Here is an 18,802-nt window from a genome sequence, read left to right on the forward strand (position 1 = left end):
AGTTGTTTTTTAATCACAGAGAGCAATGTTCCCAGAAGACTGGAAAGCTCAGAAGACCTAAACCAGAATAAGACAAATATGTATCTTATGGGGGGGTGGTGTCTGTGACAAAAATAGAAAAACACTTTAGATTAGAAAAGTGATTAGAAAACAGCACACTGAAGTGACTGAGGCTGCATATATGTGGAGTGTTTAGTGTCTTTATCATCTACTTACATTTGTTGCCAAAGTAGAGTCAGAACATGAAAAAACTATTCGCAGCTGCTATGATCAGTCAGTAATAGGCCAGGGCTGGAATAAAGGGATGTGGTTTAATAATTGTCTGTGGTGAACGCTAGACTGAACAGTGTTTTCTCATTAAGCAGCATGAGTATGGTCTTTTGCCTTTCACCAGATAGAGAATAGGAATCTCTTTTTAAGGAGCCTGTTTCACAGTTCTAGCATTTCTGCCTAATCGGGAACAAATTTCATCATAACAGTTCCCTTTTTATTTAATTAATTTTAGAACCATCTACTGTATTTCTCCCTGCCATAGATTTTGATTTCTTTTATGCTATTCAGTGTCTCCACTGGCTTACTTTTATATCAGTTCCCAACTTAGTGCAACCTGTCTTTTCAAAGAGTCAAGTGCCTCTGTGTGTATTTATGTGTAACTGGCACTTCAGTTTGTGTGCATGTAACCAACATAATCATAAGCTGCCACGAATTCCTAGTTCTGTGTTAAGTTCCTTTATATCTGCCCAGATGAGGGGAATTATTGAATGAAATTGTGCCCACACTGGAATAGTGCTTGTTGGGTAGGAAACTGTCTGTAATTTTTGCAAATCCTGAGTATTTGGAGGTCCATCCTCCAAGTATTAGGAGGTTCAGCTGTCACTTTTCCTCACTACACATGATACATATGTACTTAGAAAGCCAGTTGTTCTATTCTGTGATATGATTCACGGGTAGCTCATTACCTGTTTGAAGAATGTTGGTGGTTGACATTTAACTTTATTTGCTTTAGACTTGTCCTTGACTCAGAAACTGGTAACACCATTGTTTGATGTAGAGAGCTGCTCCTCTCTCCTCCCTTTCCACCCCCATAGTTCTACATAATCAGGACTAAATCCACAGTTTTAATATGCTAGTCACGTAAATCATCTCCCAAAGTTTTAGTAATACCAGTTAAAATCAAATGTATGCTCAGATATGAGCACTTCCAGTATATCCTACCATGCATTTCTGCCACACTTCCAGGGTGACACTTTGAACCCACCTATTATATAGAGAAGTTGAAGCTTTTTGGTAAGATTAGATAATACACAGTTCATCTCTCTATTTGCAGTGACTCTAAGCAACCCTGGTAACCAACAGGCATTTCCAAGGCACAATCCACCTCACCCTGACTAGAAATCTAGAAAGTGCCTATTATATTGCATGGACTTTAAAGGGAGCCAAGGGCGATGAGGCCAGGTTTCTCTCTTCACTGCTGCTGGCATGGTCATCAGCTTTAGTAGTGATCATGCTCCTAGGCTGCAGCATTGTCCTTCTACAGCTAGCCTGCGCCCTGAGCCACCCTGCCTAGTGCACAGCTAGCTCAGGTGTCAGCTCTGCAATGTAGGCTTGTCCTGTTCCATCATGCAAATGAGGAACTTGATAGTCAATACTTCATCTTTCTGCGGTGTTTGCATTTAAATAATGTGAGAATGCCACTTGTGAATGATGTTCACATAATTATAAATCCCTTAGGCAAAACCTGTCTTTAGTTTAAGTGATAGTTCAGATCTCGGTGGAATACTGACAGGATGACTCCACTTAGATTACAAGCAAGCATTTTTGTACCCGTACTTGGTACATGTCAGTATTTAGCATAAAGTAAACTACTTGTGTGGTGTGGTCAAAACAAAGACAAGAAGTGGTCAAAACTGGTTTAGGAGAGGCCCAAGAATTTTTATTGGTTTGTGTGAAGAAGCCTGGCTGAAGATATACATTGGTGTTCTTGTATGTCAGCCTCTAGGGCAGATGTCTCCTGCTGCCTCTATTCTCCAAAAGAAGCAGCATTTTCCCAAGTGCTGTCTAGTGTTTACCTCATTGGCTGAACTTTGTTGTCTGGAGTCCTGAATTTTGTTTTCAGCTTTGGCCAAAAGACTGAGCGATGCATTCCTCTCAGAGGGAGACATGATTTCTGAGCCAGACAGCACAGCTCTTGTCAGAGCTGAAACATGCTCCTGGGTGCCCTGCAAACTCTGAACACATTTTACCTTGCTTTCCCATGCACAAAGCATCTTCGTCTGTTCTGTGCAGGGTCAAACCCTCCATTAAAAAATACAAGTCAAAACAAGAGATTACAGAGCCAGATTTTAAAATACCTCAAAAATAGTTCAAGATCTCTACTGCTAAGAACTGGAGGCAGCTGTGTAATCCACGAGGGCTGCTATTTTAAGGATAATTCCAAAAAGAGACACAGTATTGTGGCTGGTTATCAGGAGGGTGATATTTCTGGACTATTTTGGCTTGAGACTGATAAAAGGAAAAGATAAGAAAGAGAGAAAGACAAGTTAAAAAAGCTGTTGGTATCTCCCACTGTTCATACTTACTTCTACGCATGTTTTGTACCAGGTTATTTTAAATTTATATTTTAAAAATATTTTAACTTACTATTTTTAACAAATGTAATTGGAGTCCCATGTACAATAATTACTATTGATTTTCATGCCAAATGCAAAATATTCTGGGGGAGGGGGTGTGTGTGTATACACATGTATGCATACACCTCTCTCCTCTCCCTCATCTGTAAGGAAGTAATTAGTCAATTGCATTAGTGGAATGACTTGGTTTCTGAAAATTACACAGTTTCATAACCCATCTAGAACTAGATATTCTAGATATTCTTCATTTTAGATATTGTACACTAAAGAGACTGGAAATAATTTTATATTTTTGCTGTAATTTTTAATTGATTTTCAGTCACTTTCTTGTAAAAATACAAATAAGGGTTTATAATTTGTTCATTCAGATCCCATTGTGTTATAAACTCACAGCCTTTTTCAGTGGCATGAAAGAGTGGGGGAGTACACAAAATCAAGTCACCTAGTGCAGTTTGTTATGTAATGTACTTGATAATATATTATGTACTTAGTAATACACAACACTCCATCACAGAACATGCTTGTATGTGTAAAGCTTTTTCCTTATGAGCTAGGGAGCAAGTAATCCTTTCTCACAAATATCAGTGCCAAACTTTAAATAGTTAAGTAAGTAAAGGTAATTAGGAGGCTAATAGATATTTTGGTTGTAAGTGTGGGAATAAGCATTGGAACTGGTAAGCAGGCTTTGCGATCTTTGATGTATTTGATATATTTACTCAGCTTTTCCTTATGACAGTTCTAAATAGCACTCTATGCAATTCATTAGCTTTGGCACCACATGGAAGCTGTCACGGCTGTCCAAACTGCAATGCCAATAACAACTAGTCTGGCTGCAAAAAGAGTTTGTACCTATTTTTACAACTGTTTAGCATTGGGTTTTACTTTGTTGCCATGGAGTTTCTCGTTCAGTGTACTAAGGCAGACAGACCATAGTAAATGCTGGGTTGGGGTCCTCTCTGTATGTTGCTAATACATGGTCTTCCCTTTAAAAATATGGATTTACACTCCTCATCACTCTTTCATTCTGTTACATTAAAGGGTCGCCAATACCTGTGGGCATTGATGTGCAGGTAGAAAGCATTGACAGCATATCTGAAGTTGACATGGTAAGTTGGTTAATAGAACTGGAATAAAGAATTTCAGACAAAATGCAGAGTCTTAGAAGCATCCGGCTGGTTGATACAGAATAATAGAGTTAAAGAAAACAAACCCTTAAAGAGCACAACCTTGACTTGAAACATGCAAGTCATCCTCATTTAAACTAGCAAGTGTTCTATAAGAGCACATGTTGAATTTCTCCTTGGGTAAGAGGAAGTGGATAGTGCTCTGGTTTGAAAATGCCAACCATTCAGTAAACCCCATGGGCTGCCACATGAGCTCTTAGTGCTCTGCACATCAGATGATGAGGCTTCATGTCCTTTGCTTCCTTTGCTTCTGCAGGTCTGAATATTCCTGTCATTTCTGGCATGTGGAACTATGGTCATAACAAATGGAAATCAAAAAAATCAGTTCCAGGAATGGTCCTAGGAAGGAGATGTCCTCACTGCAATCAAGGATCTGTAGCACTGGAATGCAGGCTGTTCATTCCTCAGCCGAAATTGTCACTAATAATGCCACCCAGACATTAGTGCCAAGTTGCTCTGTCCTAGAATAACAGGGCATGCCAACTTTGCAAAGCCATCTTATTTACAGTATCTTTTCACAGTGAGTGTAGCTCTAGTTGTAGTGTTGAGTTTGCAATAGGATCTGTCAATATGAACCCCTGCATTCCTTTGCAAACCTAGCCAAATCAAAAAATATTACAGGAGCATGAAATCATATTACAGGGGAAGACCTAAGCATCTTCCCGGTATTCCTATCAGAAGTAATTGTTCTACTGAGATAAATGATGCCTGCCTAATAATGCTAAAGTTATATAGGTAAACACAGAGCAGTAAGGCTGTGCAGAAGCTCAGAATGGGTTTGCAGCATCCTCTCCATCTCTTTCCACACATATACTTGCAGTCATATTATTTCTCTAAAGAGGACGATAAAATATTTGCAACAATCTTTCATATAAATAAAGTAATTATTGTAAAATGTAATTGTTTACTCTAACGAAATTTATGATATTGTTTCTTTATGATGCATATAATTCATAAATGCTGTAATTTAAAACCCCTGTGCAGTATTTGTACAAAATGGACAGATTAATGGATTTTACAAATTGACCAAATGCTCATGAAGAACTAAAATTAATCCTTTTGTAAAGGAATCACAGTCCATTCTGGGAAGAGCTTGTGAAGATTGCCAAAGGAAACCCCTTTCCATTTACCTTCGGTTGGTTTTAAAGTTTCTTTTTCATTTCACTGATGGCCCAATCCATCAGACCACTGAAATCTGTAAAGGTTTTATCCAAATATAAATGAAGTATGAACCTCAGACTCAGACACCAGTGGTGATGCAAACAGTCAGTATTTCAGAGGTAGTACCAATCTATATTTAAACTCAGTGAGTGGCATTTGATTCCTCTCTGAGGATCCTCCAGATGATGTCCAGAGAATAAATTAATCCTTTATATGAGTTGATTACTTTGTACTGTTTTCTATTGTATGTGAATAAAACAAGCATTGTCTTCTTTTGTTTTTAATTAAACAAAGGACTTCACAATGACTTTATATCTCAGACATTACTGGAAGGATGAGAGACTTTCATTTCGTAGTAACAAAAACAAAAGTATGACTTTTGATGGAAGACTGATAAAAAAGATCTGGGTACCTGATGTATTTTTTGTACACTCCAAAAGATCTTTCATCCATGATACAACTGTGGAAAATGTCATGCTCCGAGTATACCCCGATGGCAATGTACTCTTCAGTCTACGGTAAGAACAATACCCTTTTATAAGAAAATACAAGACTGCAATTGTGGACCAATAGTCTGTACAGTGAGAAATTACTGGAAATACTTGCAGTTAAGATTCTGATACTGGACTGACATTAATACCCTGGCATCAGATAGTGGGAAGTGGTGCCTAATGTACTGATGGGAAAATAAATTTAGGATTGATAACATATAGATAACATATTTTTTTATGATTCACCTATTGTTTCCTGTCACAGGATAATAGCAGTTTTTGTAAATAGCACTGAAGTTGCCAGTAGTTTTAGCAATATTGCAGTAGTTTTACTGTGGAGTACAGTAAAGCCCAAAATTATTAGCAAAGAATGAATGTGGGGTTTTTAAAACTGTCTGTCTTGGCTATTTTCACCCTGGGGTACCTGTAAACATACCACTGATATTAATCGAGGCTCCAGACAGGCACAGAGAGAAGGTTATTGTTGCTGATACCAGCAGTGTTAGACAGGTGTGTTGTGTGACTACAGAGAACTGGAAAGTGAAAAAGCAATTCCAGTACTGGAACAGCAAGGTCATTAAATGTGTCTCCCTTCTATCTACAGGTTACTTTTCTTTATGAAGCAGATTTGGATGATGTGGCAGAAGTAGTTTTAATGGAGGAATTCCCCCCATCCCCTCACCCTTCGGGGTAAAGGCCCAAAGGCCTGTGCATTGCAGAAAGCACAGTTCTCCAGTTTGTTACTAATTAGGCTGTGCACAGAGGTGATACTTCATCTACTCTGGATAGTTTGAAGATTTATGCAAGCACTTGAGATTTTGACTCTGTAATAATCATTCCAACAAGTAATGAATTTATCTACCCTCTCATGAGGATATAGAGAAACCCTCACAACAACAGCTGTATACCACTTTAAAATAGTGTATGTTCAAGAATCAAACTGACCAGTAAGAAACAATGCATTTTATTGCTATATTCATTTCAGTGTTTCATGAGAGAGAGAGGGATCAGAGGAACTAAGCTACTATACTAAGGCTAACAGCAGTGACTCTCCATGTGAGGTGTAGGACATACATTCAGCTGGGGGAAGGAAGAGTGGCAAAGAGACATAAGATGGGCAAACACATTCTCTCAGCTTGCTGGAGGGCTAAAGTACCAACAGGATTAATAGTAAGAAATTGTGCACAAGAAGTTACAAACCAAAGGGAGCATGTGATGGGAAGGCCAGAAATGGAGAGAAAGGAAAAAGGGACATGGGAGTGAAGGAAAAGGAAGAAGTAGAGCTGAGGGTCAGATGCAGCGTGAATATATTTTCTACATCTGCTCATTGCTCAGAATCCCCTTCGTGATGGGAGCCTGTGCTCTGTGTCCTGCATCACATCTTCAAGCTGGTGCTCTACTTTTCCTCCTTGCCCTCATCCTCTCTGCTCCCATAGGTATCTTTCCCTAACCCTGCATTACCAGCTGGTGTGTACTGGGTGACGACTCCTTGCTCTGACAGATGAGCTTGCAGCCAGCCTCACCTTCCTGTGCCAGTGAATAGCAAAGCCCCAAAGTCCCTGCCAAACCCATGGATTTCCTTCTGGACGTAGGGACTCATCCTTTCCTCCTGTATCAGTTCTTATCAAACTAAGATGCAGGGAAAGGGTTGAACTAAAGGCTAATGAACCAAGGTTTTAAAATGATTAAGGGGAAACAGTGTGTTTGTATCCTGAGTGGTGTTAATGCATAATGTTCCTAAAGAAGCAGATGCTTATTAAAACATCGTTTTTGTATTGCCTGTTTTACATGCAGTGAGTAGATTATATTCCAAATACTTAAGTGCAAGAGATCTGCACATTTCACAGTTTTTCTTCATTGCCTAGCATCCAGGATTTTATTGAAGCAAAGCGGAACAAAAATCCAGATTTGTTGCTAAAATAGTTGTTCCTCTGATCCTTTAGTCAATAGCTAAAAGATGGAAACAACATCCATAGTTGGAAGTCTTATGCATGATTTTAAAGACATACCAGTCTTACAATCTCATTTCAAACCATTAAAATCTTACACTTGTGAAAATCCAGCTACAGTGTGATTACTGATCACAGGTGTTCAAAGATCACTTATATACCCAGTATATCCCTTATAACTTAAATCCCTGGGATTTAAGTAGGATTCAGTTTCAAGAAAACTGAAAAAACAAACTAAAACATCAAATGACATGCAAGCTGTGACAAGAAAGGGGAAACTGGCAATATTTACCATATTTAAATGGCTGCCTCTAGCTTTTTTTTGTTTATTGGTTGAAATGTCAAGGGGCATTTATCTTCTAAACATTTGTGAAAAAGCAGGTGGAATGCAGAATCATGTCTTTACCTAGATTTCCTCAAGCTTTTTAAGGTATAAGGCATTTCCATGGGGTTTAAAAGAACCGTAGGCTTCCAGAAATTGCAGCTTATCTTTTTATGCAATTAATTATAACCTTTCTAGCTGGGAAAATAGCACTTGGAATAACATTTGCTCTAGCATGTAATATTATCTACTTGAATCTATGAGAAATCCAGTCAAGAAATGTGAACTCCCCTTGTTAATCTTCCTAAGTGTAACCCTTCAAAGCAAAATATGTGAAAGGCCAATGAAGGATCAGGCCAGTAAAGGCTTTAAAAATTGAAGGTAATGTACTTAATAAGAAATACTATTTATGTTTTAAACAGATGTTCTCTCACTGTTTTAGTTTAATTTCACTATCTTGAAGCAATTTTAGAAGCTTCTTAAAAAAAGTAAAAAACCTCAATCATTTTGATTCTAAACAGCAGCTTGGTTGGGGATCTCACTAAAATGTCTGCACAGACCTAAGAAAGTGTGAAATTTTTCATTTAATTTCTGTTTTTCTGTTCCTTTCTGCAGAATAACAGTTTCTGCTATGTGTTTCATGGATTTCAGTAGGTTTCCTCTGGATACTCAGAACTGTTCTTTAGAACTGGAAAGCTGTAAGTTTAATTCATATCTATTCTTCATGTGTGCCTTCTTACCAATGCTCTATCTTGTTCATAATACCTTTTTAACTTATTTTGATGTGTGACAAGAACCCTTCAACCTGTACATGTTAAATTGTGGGCAGTTTGGGATCTTTCCACACCTTGGTGAGCTTTGGGAACATAGAGAAATCATGATGCACTCTGCTTGGTTTTGACTGTTGATATTGTAAGGCTTGAATCTAAAAATATTTCTTCTGTCAAAAATTGTGCTTTCTTCTGAGACGAAATTCCATGTTAAAAGTAAAATAAGATGTCAATATTTGACCTCATGGAAAAATGAAAATAAGTGCTTGTGTTACTGTGAAATGTCTGCTTTATCATCCCTGATTCAGTTATCTGTAGTAATCGGTAGAGCTGGACAACAAAAGGTAATTCTGTTTTGCAGAGCCTTTTGACATCTCAAAATTTATTCTTATTTGGATTATGAACAGAACTGGGATACTGGTTTGTTGTTTAGTCTTGGAAAAGAGAACAGATCCCCAGCATTCGGGCAGTCCGCTTAGTGTGGCAGCTCCAGAGCTCCAGTCCTATGTGCCTTGTGACCCTGACCATGCCCGTGTCCCCCCTCTGTCAGGTAAGCTGCTGGCAGGGCACAGGACTGGGCTCCACTTGGAGCAAGTGTAATATGGTCTTTGCAAATTCTTCCATGTCAGTAACTGGCAAATTGCTGTGAAAAAATGTTTCTTTGCAGTTTTCCCAAGTAATTTCAGTGGTATTATTTCTCCTAAACAAAACCAAACCAGAAACATTATTCCAGCAGAAGAGGTGATTTAGTTTTTACTTTCTCATAGATGCATACAATGAAGATGATCTGATGTTATACTGGAAACATGGAAACAAGTCCCTGAGCACAGATGAGCACATCTCCCTCTCCCAGTTTTTCATCGAAGAATTCAGTGCTTCCAGTGGACTAGCTTTTTACAGCAGTACTGGTATAGTAAGCCCCTTTCGTTAGAAGAGAGAAGTGCAGGACACAATCATGCAGAATATCTTTCACATTCAAATGTGTTGCTAATAAATGACTGTTACTGCTGAGAGACCTCAGTTAAAATGAGGTCTGTTAGTCACACTGGTCTCTCGGCCTAGGTCCTCAGCTCTATTTACATTACTAGTGTAACGCATTCTTGATATTAGAATAGGCCATAGTGAAACTTGTAACTTAACATCTGACAGTAAGAACCTGAAAAAAATGCACAACAACCAAATATATGCTCTTGTGAGTGCTTGCAAAATCGTGGTGCTTCTCTGAAAGTCACTGGAGTATTAGATTTACAGGAATCTTTGAGTCCTTGTTATATATATTTTGCTTGAAAATGCAAACCCTAAAGGGTCAAGAACTAGAAAGCAAACAAGAGGAACCCCAGTGTGTTTTCTTGTTTAAAATCTCCTCATTTTTTTGAGCTGTAAAATATCATTAAAAGTCTACTAATGATAGGATTCCCACATGAGAGCATTTATATACTGAGGTCTCATTCATGGTTTGCTTAATGTTCCATGTTTATACATAAAGTTGCAGGAAAAGAATTCCTTTATGTCAGTGCTACATTGTTTAAATACAGGTATCTGCCCCAGACAGCTTTTTATTTCTCCCTATAGATCTTAAACTATACTTTCTGGCAAACTGCATAAGGCTTTAGGAGTTTATTATAGTCTTGATTTCATGCAAGGTGGGTTTTATTTTCTTTGTATTTGCATATGCAATTATAAAGTTTGAATTGCTTCTCTATGTAAGTAGTCCAACCATACCTTTTTAACCAGATAAAATAGCATGCTTGCTACTCTGCTTTCCAGTCTGAGTCAATTCATTGCAGTGTTGATATTGCCCTTTATATCAAGGCAGATTAATAAAATAGAAATTATTCCATATAATATGATAAAATGCATAACACTGGACAAAAAGCCTTTGAGATGTACAGGAAAGCTGCAAATAGATTTATTTATTTTATTTGCAGGATAGCTTCTTTCCGCATTTAAAAAAAGAGCAATTCAAGTTTGAGGTGACTGATACTGGATGCAGAAATTCCAGTTTAAATTATGATGCAGCCTAAGCAGTAAGGAATTCACAGCTTGATCAGGTTCTTCAACCTTATCTCTTGCTCGTGTATGAGCTAAGAACAGAGCTCCAGCTTTCAAGAGCCACTGTCATGTGAGAAGAGGGCAAGTCATACCTTACTATCACAACTGTGCCTTGCTGAGAGCTGTGTCAAATTTGTCCTTGTTGCAAGAAGGAGACTGGGATATTTTCCACCAGACTGCTATCACTGTGTGTTGAAACTGGGTTCCGGGAACTCAGCTGGCTTCTTTCTGCCTTGCTGTTCTCATCAAAAACACTTATGCCAGCAACTACAGTCTCATGCACAGCAGTGCAACCTCATACCACCCCTGGACCCAGGCCTTTGCAGCACCTTCACAGCACCTTTGACTTTGCTAAGTGTAACTGCTTAACACTTACATGCAGATGTTTTGATGATGAGCTTACTTAGCAGGGTAAAGGGAAAGGGAAAGACATTTTTAAGGCATAGGGACCACTAGGAAGTACCTGAATAATGTGTGTACCACATCTGTTAATTAGAATGCTGCCCTTTGTAGACATATGCTTTTATTTGGCTCTGAGGTTTTGTTTCAGTCAGGAGGTTCCATTTTCTCTTGGTTCTTTTATTTTGCTTCTTGTTGGAAGAAAATGATTACACACAGACCCCACCCCACAGAGTAAGTAATAGTGAGGAACAATCAGCACAATTCTAATGGGAGCTATCTCCTCCTGAAGAGTCTCAGGCAAAAAATGGACAAAAATGCTACTCACAAAGCAGCCTTCTGCATTTCAGGTTCTTTGTATCCTTTCCTGTGAATTTCAGTGCATTTAGGCTTTTAGAGTTCCCTGGCTTCCAAAGGAGCAACAATTTCAATGCATTTTTGAGATAATTTTTAAAACCAAAAACCTTCTCCACAACTGAAAACACACAGAGCATGTTTAATATTAGATGGGATTATTGTTGAGATGCTCTTTTTTTATGAAGTCACTCATTGTGATGGCATGACTGCTCCAATGCAGGCTCATTGATGTCTCTATTTGTACTGTATTTTTTCTTTTCACCTCACCATAAACTGATTTCCCTCCCATCAGAGAAGGTATAGCCCACATGCTTTGCTGCACAGCCAGACCATATCCCAAAATTCACTAGATGGCACCCTTTCCTCTAAAGTCAACGCTGGGCCGGCAAACTGGTCTGACCGTATGAAAAGTGCTGCTCGTTACTGGGTATTTGAGGCGTGAGAGAAGGCAGGCTACTTTTGGGGGGAGGCAGGGTGTTGGCTTCACTGTCCTAGCTGGAGGGGACAATTATATTCAGTCTGTATTCTCCTGGCAGCTTCACCTGAAGTCTATTTACTTTTTTTCGATTTCCTAACCTCAGTGTGTATATATATATATATAAAAATATATATATATAATTTTATTTATGCAGTTGTGATCCTTCAGTGCCAAGGCAGCAGTGTTTTAATGATCTATGATTGACAGTTTGGAAAGCAGTATATAAAACCAAGGTGGCGGCAATATTTCTTAGGCATTTGCTAGTACTGATGTGGATACACCATTCCTATGTGTGTATCCACATCTGGAAGGAGGGGGCCAGTGAACAGAGCTCAGAAATAACACAGCTCTCTTCTCCCCCAACCTGTTCCTCTCTCTCTTTTTTTCAATAGGTTGGTACAATCGACTTTTTATAAACTTTGCTCTCCGGAGACATATTTTCTTTTTTGTGCTACAATCCTATTTCCCAGCCATGCTGATGGTGATGCTGTCTTGGGTTTCATTTTGGATTGACAGACGAGCCGTTCCTGCCAGGGTATCACTAGGTAAACCTTTAATGTATATTCTTTTGGCTAGTAAAGAATGGATAGGGGAGAGGTTTTGAAGTTACCTCAGCTTCCTATTTACACAGGACATGAGCAAGTACACTATACTTCATTCCCTTCTTTTTTTTTCTTTTTTTTTTTTCCAAAGACTGGGTTAGTTTCTTCCTCCCCTCTTCCCAGCCAAGTAACAGGGGTAGTAGTCATATCCCTCCCCAAATCCATGGTTCATAAGAGATACTTACTAGGCATAGTACAATCTATCTAAAAGCTTTGCAGCTCTGCTTTCTCTCTGGAAATATTTGGTATCTTCCTCCCAACTTGGAACCAATTTCCTGACTTGTTCTATGTACCAAAGCCTTTCTTTGTCAGGCACAGTTTTACTTCTGAACACCACAGCTCAGGAGAAAAAGACTAATTACAGTGGGGTTTTTAAATAACATTATTGTTTTTCTCAGTGAGAATCAGTTGATACTATTTCAAGACTGCCTTCGTTGGGAATTTAATGCTGATGGCCTGGGAATAAGAACATTTTTTCAAAGATTAGCATCTCTGTGAAGATCTGATGGAAATTTGTTAAGATATCTAGTGTAACCATAATGCATCCAAGTCCTGGTACTGTTATTTTTAAGAATTAGTAAAGAAACTCCTGTTGCCATATTTCTTAAGACAAGTGAAAATTTGAGGATCTTTGTTTAAGAAACAAACTTGCACGTACTGAAGGAACCCTCGATTTTTATCTGTAGCTGTATCAATGTAGAAAAAATAGAACTATAGCACTTCAGACCCCTTTCTATTGGCACAGGCTAAAGCTATTAATACACGAGATATAAATCTACTTGTTAGTCTAGAAACAAATAATCATACCTCCTATCTATGTTTATTAATGTATCTACCAATTCCTTTTATTTCTAAGAAATTTAACTTAATCTTTAAAAATAAAGTTTTAATTCTTGGTAGGTCACTTGTAATGTTGTCAAGATGATGAGATTATTTTGCTCATTATGTTCTTTAATTTATATATAGATTTCTGCACAAGGTTATGCATCAGGAGTTCTGTGAATAACACACATTTCATTAGCATAAGCATACATAATTTATAGGCAATGTTAACAACAAAGTTGAAAAAGCTTAGGTCCCTAGCCTAAACTATGCTTATTTTAAATAAATTGAATTCCTCTTATATGGTATATTTCAAACTCCATCCTTCAATTAAGAAACTTGCAGAGAGGGAAAGGGAAAATTCTTGTATGTTCCACTGAACTTGAACAAGCATAAAAATGGAGAAAAGCTACACTGAGACTGAGCTGAAAGTCCATGTATCAGCCAGTGCTGTCTCACAGATCTTACTGAGATGTCTTCACTTCCAGCGTTACACCTATTTCTTAAAAAGCAGGGCTGTAGTTAAGTGTTGGGGTTTGTTTTTTTTGTCTGAGATAGAGCAAAACAAAATGAGATGAATAGTTGCATGTAAGAGGAGAGATTGAAAAGATGAGGTTGAAATTCTGGATGCACTGAAGTAAACAAAAATTATTTCTTAGCTTCAATGAACATAGCATTTTTATGCCAAAGTGTTTTTAGAGATCCATGGTATTATGACAGAGGCATACAAGCTGATATACATTCTCAAGAAGTACAATTTGAGAAGGGTTTTGGAGGGAAATTGGTAATCCTTTAGTGATTCTGTGGGACAAGAAAGTGTGTAGTGGAGACCCTGGCTCCAGGAAGCAAGGGAGAACCACAAACCTGCTTTCACTTCTCTGTAGCAGTGCCTAAAGCTGTCATCGAGATGTGTTCCTGATGCTGCTGAATCACCAGTGTTGTGTCCCCACTGTTCAAACCTGGTGTGCCGCAGCTCTAACTGTACGCAGTTAGATCTCTGCACGTGAGCAGAGAGATGATTTACTGCTTGCAGTATTGGATGTGATATGTCCTTCATGGTTCACTCCACTTCCCAGAGCTTGTGCAGTGAAGTTACAGGCAGTGTCAATCATATGCCCTCATGGAGCTGTACTGTCCAAGCAATGGTGATGAGCTAAACAGAACCAGCTGGCTCATCTTATGATAACCTCCCCTTTTATTTTGGCAGGTATAACTACAGTGCTGACCATGTCAACCATAATGACAGGAGTAAGTGCCTCAATGCCTCAAGTGTCTTATATAAAGGCTGTGGATGTGTATTTATGGATCAGCTTCCTTTTTGTCTTCCTGTCTGTCATCGAATACGCAGCAGTGAACTATCTCACCACAATTGAAGAGAGAAAGCAACTCAAAAAAAGGGGCAAGGTACAATCCTCTGTGTTTTGTTTCCTTCAGAAAGTATTGCAGAAGCCACAGAGTAATCCTGATACACCACTGTGATAACAGTAACCAACTGTGTGACTCCACTCTGTCTCACTTTACTTGGCCGAAGACAGGAAATGTATCATCCTCTCTAAGATCTTGAGAAAGTCTGTGCTTTCTCTCCTTGCCTTTTCTTGTGGCAGAGGTTAAGTACATCTTTTTCATCATTTTACATGATTTTTCCTTTCTCTGAAATATACCCCATTCCCACGTAATATCCCCTCCTGTTTCCCATGAAGCAGGGTCTATTTTTCCTTCTCCTGCTTCACCATTTTCAATTACGGAGATGGGTTTAATGATGTCTTTTTGTCCCAAGACCAGATGAATGACAAGGTCATTTTTAGAAAGGTGTGCCTGAAGCAGAAACGTTCACAAGTTGAACATTTGCTTTGTATGAAGCATTCGCTTAAAACCTATGCTTCAAAAATAAGAGTATTCCTCTACCCCCTGTAAACTCATTTGTTGGAATATCATAAGGGGAAACCACAAAAGGGATAGATATGTTGCTCACATGATTTGATAATCCCATCAAAAAACTACTCACGGAAATGTTTTAAGTAATTTCCCACAACTCCAGCAACATAGAGCTACAGGAAAGGCAGAGTTTGGTTTTTCTATTTCAGAAGCTGGGGCACATATTGCCAGCCAGACAAGTGTGTTTTATCACTTGTATCCCCTTCCTCACTCATGTCAAGGGGGCAGGCCCCACAGATAGATAGCAATGCTGTGAGGTAGGCCCTGTTCTCCATATGCTCTCCCCAAAGAGAACAACACTGAAGAGAAAGCTTTCTTTATTTTCTGTTTTATTTATTTATAATTTGCTAAAATGGCTCCTGCTAGATGCAGAATAATTACTGTTCTTTGTTGCCAGGCTTCAGGAATGTACAGTATTGATGCAGTGCAAGCAATGGCTTTTGATGGCTGCTTTCATGACACGGATGTAGACATGGACCTGACTGGTTTCTCAGACCGCTGTGAAGAGAATGAGACACGAGCAGGTGCAGCCAGCAGCTCCAATGTGGACACACCTCGCTTAAAGAGGAAGAGATCTCTGAAGGGAAACGTGGGCAGGATTATTTTAAAGAACAATCATGTTATCGACACGTATTCCAGGATTATATTTCCCAGTGTGTATATTGTGTTCAACTTTTTTTACTGGGGTTTGTACATATGAACAAAAATCATTATAAGCTAGATATTATTTTGAGTATGAGGGTAGCATCGTGCTTTAAAAATAATGCAGCAGCAGTAGAGGAAAGGGTTAAAAGTTTCCAAAGCTGACTTCTGCGTCATACAAGGCTGGTTTGGTTAGCAGCACAACTGTTAATGAAAAACTCTCATGAGTCTGGGTTCTTTTTCAATTGGACTGTGCAGTGCTTTGCTGGGGCAATCTAATGCACGTGCTACTACTGCAGTAGCACAGAAGAGGTGTGCTCACTGGGGGAGCCCTCTGTCACACACCTAAACAGAAAGCAGCTCCCACCTGAAGTATTATCCAGTCTCTACCCACACTTTAACCATTCCTCTTTAATCACCCTTTCTGTTTGTTCTCCAATTGTGGTCCATTTTAGTAGGCAACCAGCACCAACTGTCTTCAAATAGCTCCAATCCTTATTTCAGTTCCTGGTTTTCAATTTTTCTAGGCAACCTGTTTGCACCTCAGGAGCTTTTGTCCTTGGATGGTAAACTAGAGGGCAAGGGATTATGGTTTAGCAGTGGAGTAGGGACCAGCAGAAGGCAGGAAGCAAAACTGATGGGGCTTTGTATATTGTGCATCATCAACACAAACCCTCACCTTGTCAGCTGTCCCTGACATTCCACAGGACCACTGGGAAGGGCCTCTATTTTGGAGAAATCTTGATCACTAGTCCCAGAGGTAGCAGAGGAACAATGTCCCAGATGCGATGTACTCAGTGTCTTACAGCCACCTCGCAGGTGGATGATTAGTGTCACCTGCACAAGCTATGCCCCTCATGTGACACCCACGCACCTGTGCCTCATGTAATCCTGCCGTAATCACCTGCTTTCTGCATATCTGTTCATTTCGGAAACATAGGCTTTGAAGCAGAGATTTTAGAAACTTTGTTGAGAAAACAAACAACCGATGTCTTCAGCAGAATCTGGTTCTGCTTTACGTTGCATCCATGAGTTTGAGATTTTGCCTCCCCCTTTGGCTTTTGAGACTGGATGTTACAGTGAGGGGGAGCTACATATGCCTGCATGGATCCCCAGCACAGTTCAAGATACCACACTGAGACACACAGGACATAAAAGGAAGCAGCTGTGTCAAAAGAGAGCCATGTACAGGCATCCCATCTGTCCCAGATGAATCCTGCATGGAAATATCCCTAGGTTTAGGCTAAGGAGGTTGAATTAACGATGTTCGGGGACACACAAAAAGCTCATAGCTCCAAGAAAGAATCAGATTACTTTTGTAACTTTCCCAAATAAGGAGCATTTTCCACTTAAATTTCTTGGGTTTGTCTGTCATTTAATGAAGTGAGTTTAAATTTACGAAGTCAGTTCAGAACAATGATTTGTGGTGGCAAAAAATGTCACAAAGTAAATTCTTGGTCACTGCTTTGTCAAGATTAGGAAATGGGAATAAATTTGAAAGCCTAAACCATTCTCTGGTTTATTTGATTTTTCTCCTCCAATATTGTTTGCTCATAGCATGGTGATGTCTTTTACTGTTTCAAAAAGCTGCATTTGTCAAGCTCCCAGTTAGAGAGCCGGAGAAGCTGGTGACACGGTGCATGCCGGGTGATTGAAATCTGATGGAGTGCGTGGGTACTTTGGCAGCCAGCTTGCTGCCAAACAAATGATCAGAGCTAAGACGGCTTTGATACTCTTCCAGGAAATCCTGTCATGGAAAGCAGAACCGTACCAGGAATGACAATGCTGGGAATGTAAAGCCAACGGACACACAGGCTTTGGCAACGGCGACAGCACACTAGACCTCAAGCTGAGCCAATGTGTAATACAGACATAGAAAAAAATTACCATGACATCCTCGTTACTGCACTGCTATTATGAAGGCATCCTGCACAGATGTTCCAGATTGCCTGAGAAGATCCCGTCTAATTACTCCAGATGTGTGTGTCCTAAACTTTCCACATGAACTAACATAACACCATTGTTTCCACATATATTTTTTTAATCTGCCTTACAGGAAGAGGTATTTGTTCTGTAGCCAACAGCGAATCCTCAGCCTCCAACAGGAAAAATATACCCATGTGCTTCTTGACCCAGCCCAGTTCCCTCTTCTAAATTTCTTACAGGATTTCCAGCAGCAAAAGCCCCGCAGCACAGAGATGCCCAAGCCCCGTGTAGGCTGCCCTGGCAAGCAGATCCACACATGGAAGTGTGGAGGAAAAGAAATTCCTGCCTGAATTTACCTTCAGAGCACGTCCCATACGTGTGCCTGAACACTGCATAGCTTGCTGCGACGGAGGAAACTTCGTTACTTCGCAACTCTGAATGTAACTCTTGGCAAAGTGTTCTCCCCACGGACACTACTACATAGCAAGTTTTATGATGATAATGAAGAAGCACATTATGAAGATGAAATTTAACTGCGTACTCTTACAGCTAAGCTTCTAATTTGTCATCTTAATGGAGTGATAGGGATTATATCAGGATCAATTGTACTTCAAAAATCTCTTGCTGGTATGAAATAAAAAACAACAAACAGTATTTAAATACCTTATTGTTTAGAGGGTATTAGAGGGCTGATTAAAACTCACATGACCCTCTTCTGAAGCTTGTATTATCTTCCAGACGGGCATAGTAATAAATAATTTTAGTCAATTTGTCTAGACAGACCAGCATGGAAGTCTTTAAAAAAAGTACTCCCAAGTATTTCCCATTCCTGTTATTTGTGGCTGGTTTTGCAGCCGGTCAAATGTAGGGGTTTTACGTCCCAAAGTGTTTACTAAAAGTTAAAACATCACAGCCATCATGTAAATACATATTTGTTTGTGTATTCACCCCAGTGGTATTCAAGCAGTTATGCTGGGAGTACCTTGTGGATTTTTGGAACAGAATTAACAGCTTATAATGGCTTGTGTGACCAGCTGAGGTGCAGGATGTGGCCTTCCTATTTTTAGCATATGCTGCTACGC

At 39.3% G+C, this 18,802-nt stretch overlaps 1 protein-coding gene across 3 annotated transcripts in view; it reads left to right on the forward strand.

Moving 5' to 3' along the window:
- The window catches only part of GABRR3 (gamma-aminobutyric acid (GABA) A receptor, rho 3), a 45,339-nt gene extending 26,837 nt beyond the window's left edge, over nucleotides 1-18,502 (forward strand). For 2 of the 3 annotated variants that reach the window (XM_014947130.1, XM_014947133.1), the window contains 8 exons: nucleotides 3,669-3,736; nucleotides 5,270-5,493; nucleotides 8,353-8,435; nucleotides 9,275-9,415; nucleotides 12,186-12,338; nucleotides 14,425-14,621; nucleotides 15,550-15,805; nucleotides 17,536-18,502. In XM_014947130.1, the coding sequence (XP_014802616.1) occupies nucleotides 3,669-3,736; nucleotides 5,270-5,493; nucleotides 8,353-8,435; nucleotides 9,275-9,415; nucleotides 12,186-12,338; nucleotides 14,425-14,621; nucleotides 15,550-15,805; nucleotides 17,536-17,591 (1,178 nt within the window). In that variant the 3' untranslated portion in view covers nucleotides 17,592-18,502. Of the gene's footprint in view, nucleotides 1-3,668; nucleotides 3,737-5,269; nucleotides 5,494-8,352; nucleotides 8,436-9,274; nucleotides 9,416-12,185; nucleotides 12,339-14,424; nucleotides 14,622-15,549; nucleotides 17,305-17,535 lie in introns of those variants that run through there. The other variant, XM_014947132.1, reaches the window with a different exon arrangement.
- Nucleotides 18,503-18,802: the final 300 nt, after the last annotated feature.

The sequence above is a fragment of the Calidris pugnax genome, unplaced genomic scaffold (genome assembly GCF_001431845.1).
Source record: "Calidris pugnax isolate Ruff unplaced genomic scaffold, ASM143184v1 scaffold95, whole genome shotgun sequence".
Classification (NCBI taxonomy): Eukaryota; Metazoa; Chordata; class Aves; order Charadriiformes; family Scolopacidae; genus Calidris; species Calidris pugnax.